The sequence below is a fragment of the Copadichromis virginalis genome, linkage group LG15, assembly GCF_057382275.1.
Source record: "Copadichromis virginalis isolate Kocher_CV1m ecotype Utaka linkage group LG15, C_Virginalis_male_GT1.1, whole genome shotgun sequence".
NCBI classification, from domain to species: domain Eukaryota; kingdom Metazoa; phylum Chordata; class Actinopteri; order Cichliformes; family Cichlidae; genus Copadichromis; species Copadichromis virginalis.
Window position 1 is genome coordinate 29,283,841 of NC_140632.1, and position 14,048 is coordinate 29,297,888.

Below are 14,048 nucleotides of genomic sequence, written 5' to 3' on the forward strand. Positions count from 1 at the left end.
TTACTTGTTATACAGTGATCATTTCTTTCCCTCTCTTTGTGTCAGATAACAGCTTTTGATGAGCTTCAGGCAGATTTCAAGGTGCCAATCGATCAGGGCAACCCACTCCATGCGGTAGGTCTGCTTTCCCTGTTCATTTTTATTCATACACCCTTCTTTTACAGATTTCTTTTCATGATTATCTTACTGTCTGTGTGTTGTGTTATGAGAAAAAATGGAAAGTCCCGTATAATGCAAAAACATTGCAAGAAGTGGTTCTCAGTCTTTCCCAGTATATTTTGACTGTTTCTTCTCTGTTTCTCTTTCCATTAATTTCAAATCAAGCAGTTGGCAACATTCTAGTTTTGTATGCCGTCCTCTTCTCACTTCCTGGCTGACAAGCAGACTCCTATTATAAGACTGCAGGCCCAAGTGTTAAGTATGAATGACTCATCTTTTACAAAAAAACAACCTTGAATATGGTTATAAATAAAATCGAAGTGACAAGCCACAAACATAGGTAAATGTGGCCCGCCAATGATGATTTTAACAATGCAAGCCATTTCTAAACTGTCAACTCTAAATCCTCAACCCTAGATGTTTAATACAAGCTCATTGCTAGACACATGTCTATGGCAATATTTGCTGACTCACAATTATAAGAGGGATGCTAATCAAACTATATAGCTTGTGACATCATTACCTAAGCTTTCAACTGATTTCAAATGATTCTTCACCTTCCACTAACATGAAGCAATAATTCAGAGTAAAAAGCAACTATATAATCAAGGGTTTATTTTTAATCATGAAGGAAAATAAATGCAAGTAAATTTCACTTGACCATATTCCACTAAATGTAATGACTTTGCACTTATGTAACAAATTTGTGGAGTTTTTTTATGTAACAAAATCAGTCAAGTTAGCATTTGAGGCAGAAATTTATTTGAGTGTAACTTTTTGGTTTTTGTTCAAAAATATTTTCTTTCTTTACTGCAGGACTTTTGTAAGTTGTGGGAGATACTATCACAGCTTAATAGATTAAAGTTCCTGCTGAATCATTTAGAAATATGATGTACATTTCAGCTGAATATGTGATTTTTTTTTTTTTTTTTTTAAAGCATGCAGAGACATCATTAAATTGTGTCATCGGCAGTTCTGATCTGGAAGCCCTTTCAGCAGGGCAGCATCATTTATCAGAGTTTTCCACAAGCAGCTTAACTTCAACCTTCCAAAGATGCAAAACATTGACAACCATTTTCTACACTTTACAAGTAAAGTTCAGATCTGTTGGTTGAGATTCTAAAAATGATTTTTGTGATACTATTTATTTCAAAGAGGCTTTTTCGGTGCTCTGATAGCAGTTTAACGTGCTGGCATTATGGCGCATTAGTACACTCTGCTAACGTTTCCATAAAAATAACAAAGGCAATCTTTTAACTCAGAAAAAGTCTTACAATAATAAATTATTGTTGTCACATTAATGCTTTTACAAAAGACTACAGTAGAGTCTTGTGTAAAAATTATGAATAGAGGCTCATAATAATAGAAAAAAGTTAATACACAAAATATATAAATGTACACAATTTACATTTAAAATAAAAACAATAGAGAACGGAACCACAATAAATAACGTGAAAAATTTGCACTTTCTTCGTTTCAGCTGACCGTGAAAGTCTTTAATGTGCATGGCTCTTATTTGTGCGAATCTCTTTTTTCCTGCCCTCAGTTTTATTATTACTGCAGATCCACCTTAGTTTTTGAGCAGAAGTTAAACGGGTAAAGATCAGACGAGATGACAACAACTTATTATGTTAAAGAAGAGCAGAAAATATTCAATTCAATTTTATTTATATAGCACCAGTATCAATAGTCCCAGTATTTGCCTCAAGGTAGTTTGTATTTTAAGGTAAAGACCCAACAATAACAGAGGTAAAACCCACTTGGTGACAGTGGGAAGAAAAAAACTCCCTTTTGACAGGAAGAAACCTCCGGCATGACCAGACTCAGGGAGGGACAGCCATCACAATGGACTGGCGGTTAGGGGAGGAAGACAGGAAAAGACAAGAATTACTAGTGACTAAATGCAGAGTGGTGTTTAAACACATGATCCCAAGAAGTGTTACCAAAGATATTGTAGTGTAAAAGAAGATGCCAGAGAAGTTCAGCTTAGTCTTTTAATTGCATCAGCTCACTTGGGCACCATGTGGCATTTTAGCAAATTAAATATGGAAAACTACATGCCAGAACTTACTGTTACAGCAATCGCAAAATATCTCCAAACTACTGATAGCTTTAATTTAAAACTGAACTGAATAGATGAGACTTTTACTGTTACTGATAGAAATCTTGCTTTTTGAGTGTGATGTGCTCTCCACATTTCAGACTGGTTCTTCCCTCATGAGAACCGAGGAGACACAAAGATACGAAGCTGCAAGCCAATCCCTGACAATGTTTGAAACTAATTGATTTGACTGTAAACATTAACTGTTTTGGACTTTTGGACTAACACACACAAAAAGAGCTTGAAGTTGGTCCAATCCCAAGATTAAAGATCACAAAGGTCATACACTTCCTGACTTGAGACTGACGTGTGCAGACAAGACATCTATGTTAACCTTTATGGCTTTCATTCTTCTACAAATGTGCCGCGTTTGAATTTTGTTACTGCAATGCTGTGATTAAAGGGGATCATTTTTTACATCCACATATATGCAGAAAATTATAGGCAGGAATAAAATCTCATGTAGGGCAACATATATTCAAAACATAGCCCTTTCGGATTTAGTTATATGGGTAAGAGTTTTAGGAACTCAGCGCCCAGCAGAAGCTTTACGATTGGTTGGTTTGTATAAATTTCTTTTTTTTAATCTAATTCATTCCCTTCTCTTTCTTCTTCCTCCCAAACATAAAATTATTCAGTGTTACCACTCCCAAAAGCAATCAGGAGACGTTGCAGAGAAAGATGTTCTTCGGGGTTGGTTAGCGTGGGAAACCTACTCTCGGTGAAATTGTTTCAGGATCAGTTCCAGGGCTCTAAACCCCTCTCCCCAGAGTATTCTGAGCTTTTACAGTTGGCTCTTAATAATGCACACTGCTATAGCACCAGCAGTGAGCCTGAAGGTGACATTGACTTAAAAGCTCTGGACTGTATAGCTTCTTAGGACTATTGACTTCTATACGTACATGCTTGGGGATGGGTGTCAGAAGCAGGGAGAAAAAGTTGCAGAAAGAGCAAGACTTCCGAAAAAAATTGCAAACTGGGTGAAAGAGTTTGAGATGGAAGCTGGTAGACAGAAAAGGGGAGAAATGGCTGAATGAGGATTTCGTAAGAGGCAAATGAAAAGGACTCTTCAGATTGAAAGGCATTTTCAAAACTCTGAAAACAGTGCATTAGACCAGATTTCCCCGCTCAGTACCACTTTCATATTTTGTCATATTTGCATATCATTATGCAATGCTGAACGTATCAAAGAAACCAGCGAGGGAATGGGTACAAAAGGTTCCATCTAATTTTCTCTTCCATTTTCCTTTCTTCTCTCACTCTCCCACATTTCCTTAACCCATCCCTCCCCCATTCTCCTCCTCCTTACATGAAACGCATCACTGCAGTCAATATTAACATGAAAATGTGGCCTTGAATTGCATGATTTCTTTCCAAAATACACATTCATTAAAGGCATTGTTAAAGTTCTGGCTACTCGTAAAAGTTTTTACGGTGAGTTCAACTTGATGTTTTAGTTTTCTGCTGGGTTCCCAGGGGCCTTGAAAATCTTAGAAATTTTGGGGGAACGGGAAAACCTCAGAACAGATTGTAAGAAAATAAAGCAACTCTCTCAAAATTACATTTAATTGATTAAGTCAGGAACTGCATAAAAGGAGGGGATGAGTGGAAGTGGGTTGCAAAGTGGGTATTCAACTCTTTTCAGGATAAAGTGTGTTAAAGAGCCACTGTATGACATCTGGTGCTTTCTTTTTCTTTCTTTCTGTGTGTGTAGTGTGTGTATTAATTTCTTTCTGGGGACCAAAAATTGGAGGTTTACGATACTTGTGGGGACCAACAGCCGTTATGGGTGACTAAGATCCCAGTCCCCACAAGTTTGAAGGCATTTTTGAGACTCAAAATGTTGTTTGAGTGTCAAAGTATCAGTTAGGTTATGGTTAGGTTAGAGTTAGGGAAAGCATTATATCAATGAGATGTCCCCACAAGGATATAGTGTGAGTGTGCACACTAATAAATTTAACTAGGCCATGTAAGCCTTAACTGAAAGGTTGAAATTACAATAAGACACAATACAAATTTTACTGAATAACTTACACAGTACACATAAATGTTTTGTTTTTTTCATTAAAAGGACTAAGAATACCAAATTTCCTACATATTTTGCACACATCTTGGTTTTTGGTATACAATAAGAAAACATTCTCTCATTTACCTTTCTGGCAGTTTGATGGTTTCATTCTGAACAGCCACACTTTTCCCTCCATCTCTCTAACACACACATGGCCTCTTACTGAAACTGTCCATGTGATCTGTCTCTCCCTAACTTTTGCATAATATCTCTGTTTTCTTTTCCTCCTTCCGCTCTATCTGTCTCCATCTTTCTTGCTTGAAACCAGCAAGTCTAATTAGCAGTTGCTGTCAGCCTGCTCCCTGAGGGAGGAACCTCACACTGGGCACATTCTTCATGCAGACACATGGTCAGGTGCTATCTCTCGGCATCACTGTCTATCCATCCCTGCTGCACAGTAAACTTTATGTAAAAGTTGCTCTCTTGTTGTTTCCCCTCTAACTGCCACACACACACACACACACACACACACACACACACACACACACTCAAATATGGAGTAGCAATCTGGGAAACTTGGAGGAATAAATTTATGAAAAATGTCACATCACATGGAGGAATGGCTTTTACCCATAAAACATATGGACTGTTTTTTACTGGAGGGTTTCTAAAGTTTTTTTTTTCCAGAATTTGTATGTGTGTTTTTATCATTTTATGGCTGTTTTTCAATCAGGATAGCTTGTGAAAATGGAAGACCAGAATTAGGATTTTATTGAATTAGCTGACCTGCAGACAGCTGAGACTGAAGAAGTCACTTGTATGAGCGATGAAAAGTTTCTCCACTGAAAACGTTATGTCCAGATGAACAGAATTAACATTTTTGGTATACTAGTTCAGATCAAAGAAATAATTGGCTCAACAGATCTTTGGTCAAGGAAAACAGGAACAACCCTGGAGTCAGTGACAAATAGTAAGATGTCCTGGCTTTGTGGAGGGCTTTTTTTTTTTTTTTTTAGAGAGTAACAAACTATTTTAAATAGAGATCAAATAGGTCAAATAGAGATCTTTTAAATCTTTTACTGCATTGTGCAAGAACTCCATGTGAGAAAGCATTTTCAAGTAAGGATCAAGTTAATGTGGGCCTACAGCGGTGTCAATTAATATGGGTATTTTCAGATGTTGCTTTATTGTACAGTCCCAACAACAAACCTGAATGCGCAAGTTGCAAGTTTTTTGGCATGATAAAAAACCTCTTGCAGGCAATGCTTCGATGGGTATTCAGAGTCAAAGCAACATCCACATGAATGCCAGAGCAGAACACTACATTGTAAAGATTTAATGTTCACTGGAGTACATATTATCACACAAGAACATACTCTGTTCTACACAATCCTAAAAAACAGCTTGCTTTGCAATTACTGTTAGGAGTTCACACATTTCAGTGGTGCGCACACTGATGCACACAAACACAGATGTCCTGTGAGGAAAACACATTTTACTATTCATTACATTGTTGCCTTAAGTGGAATTTCCTCCCTGTGGCCTCTGATGCCTATATGACTGACTATAGTGAGGCTCCTTGTGCCACCATATTCCCATCCACTATTATAAAGGGAATAACCTGTAGCCAGTGGCACTGATAAAATTGTCTGAGTTGACATCAGAGTGATAAGTGAGAAGAAAGATGACAAAAAGAGAAACTGGGATTTTGTGGCTTTTGAGTGTTTCCAATATTCATTTTTTGCTCAGCGTCAGCATCACACCAAGCATGCAGGCAAAACTGATGACAGCTTCTATAGCCTCTTCAGACTTCTTTAAATGCTACCGCAAGCCATCCAACACTTTCTCTCCGTTGCCTGTCACCTTTAGACACCTAGTGACAGGCAGAATTTAAACATTATGAACAAACTTCATCAGTTTATTAAGTGTACGCTAGGCAGGTCCTTTTAACATCCTTCAGGCTACAAGAAAACCATTTTAGGGTGTGGTAAAGTCATGGTTAGAAACTAGAAGATGTTCTCTTTAAGTATGAAAAATAGGTGAATAATACATATAAATGGGTAGCTGTGATGTAACTAGGACCCTTATGCTAAACAGGTCACTGGTGACCAGTGTTGGGTAAGTTACTTTAAAATAGTAACTTAGTTACATTACTACTTACGTCTCTCAAAAGTAACTCAGTTACTTCAAGTTACTCGTTACTTTCAAAGTAACTAGTTACTAGGGAAAGTAACTTTGGTTTTACTCAGAATTCTCTTGTTAATGTGTTGCTTCCGTAACTGGATATCCAGCCAGATTGCCAGTCTTCTAGCTTGCTTACATGCCACAAGTGCACTGTGCCACCTACCAATAGAAAGGAAAAGATAATGTGCATATTTCCACAAGAGAAATCCCACGCCTGGACCGCCATTGACTGCTGCCATGATTCTAGCCTACGTCACAGTGTCACGTGCGCCTTTTACATCCAACACAAAAACTGCAGTCGTGGTGCTTTCGATTGTACTCAGAACTCGGAAATTCTGCCTTCTGAATAGGAAGATGTAGGTAACAACAGATGAGCTGCATACAGGGCTGGACTGGGACAACAAAATCGTCCCGGACATTTTGACTAGAGACTGGCCCACCATTATAGGAAAAATCATAAAGCCTTTGAATAAAAACAAACACTGTTGTGACAGTGATGCACACTGTTCTGATGGTATATATGCATTAATCTATCAATCGTTTGTTGTAAGATTCAGATAATTCTTTTTTAAAAGCTAGACATTTTAAATGAGAATAAGAAAGAAAAGTATTTCTTTGTGCCCACCTCTCCCTGTTAATGCCCTACCTGGCCCCCCTGGCAAAACTTTGCTAGATCCGCACCTGCACAGTTACCAGCTGTCAGCTACCTAAAAAAGGATCCTGGGGTTATTTGTCTCTCAGAAACAGTTCATAACTTCCCTTCAACTCATTCATGTCAGCTAAAAGGTAAACCTGTTTCTCCATCACCTGTTCAGCTCTGATGATTCAGTAAGGACATCTCCTGGTTTCATCGTCATGTTTCCCTCTCATCAGATGTACAGTGGGGCAAAAAAGTATTTAGTCAGCCACCGATTGTGCAAGTTCCCCCACTTAAAATGATGACAGAGGTCAGTAATTTGCACCAGAGGTACACTTCAACTGTGAGAGACAGAATGTGAAAAAAAAAATCCATGAATCCACATGGTAGGATTTGTAAAGAATTTATTCGTAAATCAGGGTGGAAAATAAGTATTTGGTCAATAACAAAAATACAACTCAATACTTTGTAACATAACCTTTGTTGGCAATAACAGAGGTCAAACGTTTACTATAGGTCTTTACCAGGTTTGCACACACAGTAGCTGGTATTTTGGCCCATTCCTCCATGCAGATCTTCTCGAGAGCAGTGATGTTTTGGGGCTGTCGCCGAGCAACACGGACTTTCAACTCCCGCCACAGATTTTCTATGGGGTTGAGGTCTGGAGACTGGCTAGGCCACTCCAGGACTTTCAAATGCTTCTTACGGAGCCACTCCTTTGTTGCCCGGGCGGTGTGTTTTGGATCATTGTCATGTTGGAAGACCCAGCCTCGTTTCATCTTCAAAGTTCTCACTGATGGAAGGAGGTTTTGGCTCAAAATCTCACGATACATGGCCCCATTCATTCTGTCCTTAACACGGATCAGTCGTCCTGTCCCCTTGGCAGAAAAACAGCCCCATAGCATGATGTTTCCACCCCAATGCTTCACAGTAGGTATGGTGTTCTTGGGATGCAACTCAGTATTCTTCTTCCTCCAAACACGACGAGTTGAGTTTATACCAAAAAGTTCTACTTTGGTTTCATCTGACCACATGACATTCTCCCAATCCTCTGCTGTATCATCCATGTGCTCTCTGGCAAACTTCAGACGGGCCTGGACATGCACTGGCTTCAGCAGCGGAACACGTCTGGCACTGCGGGATTTGATTCCCTGCCGTTGTAGTGTGTTACTGATGGTGACCTTTGTTACTTTGGTCCCAGCTCTCTGCAGGTCATTCACCAGGTCCCCCCGTGTGGTTCTGGGATCTTTGCTCACCGTTCTCATGATCATTTTGACCCCACGGGATGAGATCTTGCGTGGAGCCCCAGATCGAGGGAGATTATCAGTGGTCTTGTATATCTTCCATTTTCTGATAATTGCTCCCACAGTTGATTTTTTTCACACCAAGCTGCTTGCCTATTGTAGATTCACTCTTCCCAGTCTGGTGCAGGTCTACAATACTTTTCCTGGTGTCCTTCGAAAGCTCTTTGGTCTTGGCCATGGCGGCGTTTGGAGTCTGACTGTTTGAGGCTGTGGACAGGTGTCTTTTATACAGATGATGAGTTCAAACAGGTGCCATTCATACAGGTAACGAGTGGGGGACAGAAAAGCTTCTTACAGAAGACGTTACAGGTCTGTGAGAGCCAGAGATTTTCCTTGTTTGAGGTGACCAAATACTTATTTTCCATCCTAATTTACGAATAAATTCTTTACAAATCCTACCATGTGAATTCATGGATTTTTTTTCACATTCTGTCTCTCACAGTTGAAGTGTACCTCTGGTGCAAATTACTGACCTCTGTCATCATTTTAAGTGGGGGAACTTCCATAATCGGTGGCTGACTAAATACTTTTTTGCCCCACTGTACAAACCCATATCATGACCAGCAGCTTTTTTGCAGCTGTGGCTCCAGCAAACATCAGCTGATACTAGAAATTAATATTAAATAAATTCTAACAACAGCTGATCAAGCTTAAACGTGCTGCTGTTGTTTAGCGCGACATCCGCTGGTTTCCTCTTTCGGCGCAAAGTGGGCGATAAATAAACAACAGAGAAAAGCCGATCAGCTGATCATTGATCAGTTTTCATGATTGAAGTAGAAACGGGAGAGGGAGGGGGAGAATGAAAGAAGAAGAGGCAGCTGTGCAGCAAAGACACAGAATAACTCCAGCTTTGTGCCTTTTTCATTGTAGCTGAATTACGGGACAAACTGTTCCTTTTCACCTCAATAAGAAACGCGTAATATTTTCTCTGAATACCAGACGGGACGGTTGGCAACTCTAATAACTTATGAACAAAATAAAGTTCAACATCATTAACTTCATAGCACCCACCCAGCTGTATAGAAACTCCGTCATGCTAGCTAGTACGCAGTACGGAAAAAGTCAGAATAACGAAAATAAACTCCACCTAAACTTGGTTTATATCTGACCCAGATAGACTGCAGGTCATAACTTCTTACCCGAAGTTCAGTTCACACTTGGACCGGCGGCCGCCTCGGGTCTCTTTTCCTTCTGCGTCCCCTTTCCTTCATCCACCTGCTGGCCTCCACCACTTGCTAATGTTACTGAATCTGTGGAACCTCCGCGATAGCCACCACATGAAGTAACGAGTAACGAGCCTATCTAAATCCCAGTAACGACTAACGCGTTCCTGATTTTGGCATAATAACTAGTTACCGTACTCGTTACCACAATAATAACGTAGTTACTGTAACGCGTTACTTAATAACGCGTTAGTCCCAACACTGCCGGTGACCTTAAACTGCTCTGCCTCTTAAAATGAAGGTAACTTTAATTTCCCCACTCCATCTATCCCTCTCCAACCCACTCTCCCCTTCTTTTTCATTTCCTGTTTATACTTCCATGCTGCTCGCTTGCTTGTCAACCAAAGTAACATTTCAAAGAGGCATCAGCCTAATTGCTTGCAAATGAGTAGACAGTTGTGGGGGGGGTGCACACATACACCCACAAACACACATTACTGAACATATAATAGCAGAATATATTTGTCTTTCACACCCGGCAGGAGATGAAGGCAAGGGGAGACGGTGCAGAAGTGAATTGGACTGGTCCCTGATGAGATGCTCAGTTCCGGACATTAGCAGCGGAGATAATTGGCTATCAGACAGAGTCCGTCATGGCTGCTGTGGCTTGTTTATGTCAGGAAGATAGGACTATGTGCAACTGTCTCTAAGTCTAGTGATTGAGGTCACATCAGAGGACAGAGGGAGAGTTCAAATTGTCTGTTAATATAAATTCTTACCAAGAACTTTTCAGCATATCCTCAGAGTTAAAGTTCCCTCAGCTAAAACATCTTTATCTTATATTTTAAATTTCTAAATTAATTTTCTATAATCTCTATATCTCTATATAAAATGTAATTTATATTTAAAGTTTCCTTTAAATCCTTTAAAAAGTAGATTCCTCCATGCTTTTGCCTGTATCTGGAAGATAACACACTACTACCATAGACGGTGGTGATACTGTATCTAGAAGCGATTTCCTAACCACCATTAACCTGTTAACGTCCACCAGTGGACTTTGCAATCAACTGGGATTTTGTCTCATCCAGGCAACTTACGGCATTTTCAGTATTATGGAAAGGTAAGTTGTAGTGCAGATGTATTTGAGAGCAGGTTACGTTCAAGATTAGAGATCAGCAGGTATCAAATTATCACCAACCAGTCCTCCGGAATATAGTGTCATCATTCCTGGAAGATCCCTCAGACCCTCGTTGTCCAGGAGGGTCTAAAGTCCTGGCGTTTATTTGATAAGCATCAGTGAGTAATCTAGATTCTTAGACACAACTTTATTCATTTCTTAGCATCTCAGCATTTCTCAGAAGTATAGATGGAAAGTTTCATTACAAGTTTCATCAATCTGCAGTAAACTAACACTACAAATTGTGGATGAATTTCAGAATAATATTCCTGAATGTAAAAATATGAACACTCTGAATATCTTGGCATTGACATGGAGTCATGTAAGGTTAAAACAAACTCAGCCCTAACACTCACCTCGTTACTGTTGATCTCATGGATGTTAAGAGCCTGAAAGGGACATGGCTGAAAATCACTATTGGATGACCGTAATCTTCATGTTAGGGATGCACTGATACCGATACCGGTATCTGGTATCAATACCACATTTTCTAAAGTACTCGTACTCGTTAAAAGTCCCCCGATACCGAGGACCGATACCATGGTCTGAGACCTGTCTATGTTTGAGCGGCATGTAAGGGGTTAATCACAGGCACCGAGTGCCCGCCCCCAGGCCCTGAGTGCCCGCCCCGGCTGCAGCTCAGAGCGGGGAGAAAGCGAGGCGAGACATATCAGCTGTGTGGAATTATTTCAAAGTGAACGAAGACGCGAAAACAAAGGCGGACTGCAAATTGTGCTCAGCGAAATTGTCCAGAGGAGGCTCTAAAGGTAGCGCATTTAACACAAGCAATTTAATCAAGCACCTAAAATCCCAACACAACAACGAGTACAAAGAGTTTACCCACGCTTTTTAGCACAGAGGAGCATAGCTGATGCTATAGCAGTGGGACGGAAAATAGTTGGGCATTTTAAACATTCCACCTTAGCCTACTCCCGCCTTGAGGACATTCAGGGACAGCTCAACCAGCCAATAAAGAGACTGCAGCAGGATGTACAGATGCGCTGGAACAGCACGTATTACATACTCCAGTCCCTCATTGAGCAAAAGCGAGTGCACGAACTCCCTGGCTGTATCCCAATTCAGGGTCTGCAGCCTTAAAGTACGCAGCCTCAACGATCCTCAAGGGCCGCGTACTTAAAGACCGCTAAGGCCGGAAGTGCGAGGCTTGTGAAATGGGACGGTCTAGCCTCCGTTGCGCTGCCCAGGTTGCCTAGCAACCATGATATTAACAGCTGGAAACGTTTCATACAGCTTTATTTGACAGAAATGAAGGAGAAAATCATTTGTTCATTTGTTTGTTTGTTTCTACATGAGCTTTGATCATTCTCTGTAAGATTAAGGTCAGCTATTGAACGGCGTATATTTTAAAGTAAAGGCTTTAAAACCAAGTTTGTACAAACGTCATTAATGTCACATAACTTTGCCGACATGTGGCCAACAGTAATGTTTTAATGTTCTTCGTTATTAAACATTTGCACATAAATAAGTGACATAATATTCAGTACTTACTTAAAGTTTACTCTTCGGGCGACCCTGTCCACCGTTTTTTTCAGCAAAATTATCCACACCCACCGCCGTGCTATGCATTCTGGGATATGTTGGGTCACGAAGTCTACACCGCCACGTTCTTAAAATTCAGGGAAATGAAGGATGCATTTGAGGGCCGCATTTCGAGCAGCCTTCGAATTGGGACAGCCTTCGTCGCGTCGCGGTGACGTAATCGGCCTTGAAATGTGGCCTTTAAGGCTGCAGACCCTGAATTGGGATACAGCCCCTGACTATCTCACCGCTCACCAATGGGCTCTTATGGAGACGACTGTTGCCATCCTCGCCCCCTTTGAGGAACTAACTAAAAAAGTGAGCAGCTACGACACACTAGCCTCTGATGTCATCCCAGCTGTGACTGTGCTAGTGAGACTTCTAAACAGAGAAACAGACAAACAAATTTAAAATTAAATTTTGTTTTTTTTATAATTATTTATTCTGTAATATGTTGCATAAAAAATGCTTTTCATTTTAAATAAATGTTCTTAATTCCAAACTGGTCCCTTGTTTGTTTATTTGTTGTTAAATTATAGGACTAAAGCTGTTACCTGCAAATTTAAATCATGTTTTTATTAAGTAATCAGTATCGGCGAGTACTGAAATGCAAGTACTCGTACTCGTTTCCAAAAAAGTGGTATCGGTGCATCCCTACTTCATGTCCTCACCCAGCACTGCATTATTGATAGGAATGATTCTGTCATGGAAATCACTGCATGGACTCAGGATCACTTCCAAAGTCATTTACCATGCCATCGACAAGTATGTGTTAAAGTTCCATCAAGCAAAGAAAAACCTATTGGTGAACATGATCCAGAAACATCACCATCTTCTCTGTGCCAAAGCTCATTTAAACGGGTTTGAGGCAAAGTGCAAACATTTCTGTGGTTCACAAGAATCAAAATGTAAAATTCGTTTTCAAATACAAGGATTTTCCTCCAAACTATGAGGGAGAGCAATCAGTTTGTTAGCAGTGTTCAGTTCAAAAGCCTCCATCACTGATGTTATGGGGATGCATTAGTGCCAATAGAACTGCCAGCTTGCACATCTGGAGGGCACATCAATGCTGAAAGGCATATACAGTTTTTAGAGCAATATGCTCCCATGCAGATCTTTTTGGGGAAAGGCTTGCGTATTTCAGCAAGATAATGACAAAGACCTAGACACGTTAAATGGACTGATTCTTATAAAGCACTTCAGCACTTGAAGTGCTTTATACAACTTGTTTCATTCATCCATGCTTTTTCTAAGTACTTTCTATCTAACATTCACACATATTCATAATCTGATGGATGCATCGGAGAGCAACTTGGGGTTAGTATCTTGCCCAAGGATATGTGGGGATCAAACCACCAACCTTCCAATCAGTGGATCTCCTCAGCTGCAGCCACTCCAGAATTGTTGATCTTTTAATTTCCAGAATCAGATGGATGTTAAATTCTCACCCCAACCAGTCGCAGCAGATGACCACCCCTCCCTGAGCCTGGTTCTGCCAGAGGTTTCTTCCTTTTAAAAGGGAGTTTCTCCTTCCCACTGTTGCCAAAGTGCTTGCTCATAGAGTGTTGTATGATTGATGGGTTTTTCTCTGTATGTATTATTGTAGGGTCTACCTTATAAAGCGCCTTGAGGCAACTGTTGTTGTGATTTGGCGCTGTAAATAAAATTGATTGAAATTGAATTGAATTAAATTGATGAGCAGATTGTGGAGAGTTTTTCAAGGAGTAGTCAAATAATTATGAGTATAAACAGCATCTATCTATAGAGGTAAAGTCC

The 14,048-nt window shown here is 40.2% G+C and overlaps 1 protein-coding gene across 3 annotated transcripts in view; it reads left to right on the forward strand.

Annotated features, from left to right (window-relative positions):
- cnih3 (cornichon family AMPA receptor auxiliary protein 3) overlaps positions 1-14,048 on the forward strand; it is a 149,181-nt gene that overhangs the window by 38,849 nt on the left and 96,284 nt on the right. For all 3 annotated transcript variants that reach the window (XM_085432846.1, XM_085432845.1, XM_085432844.1), the window contains exon 2: positions 46-114. In XM_085432846.1, coding sequence (XP_085288972.1) covers positions 46-114 — 69 coding nt within the window. The remainder of the gene's footprint in view (positions 1-45; positions 115-14,048) is intronic.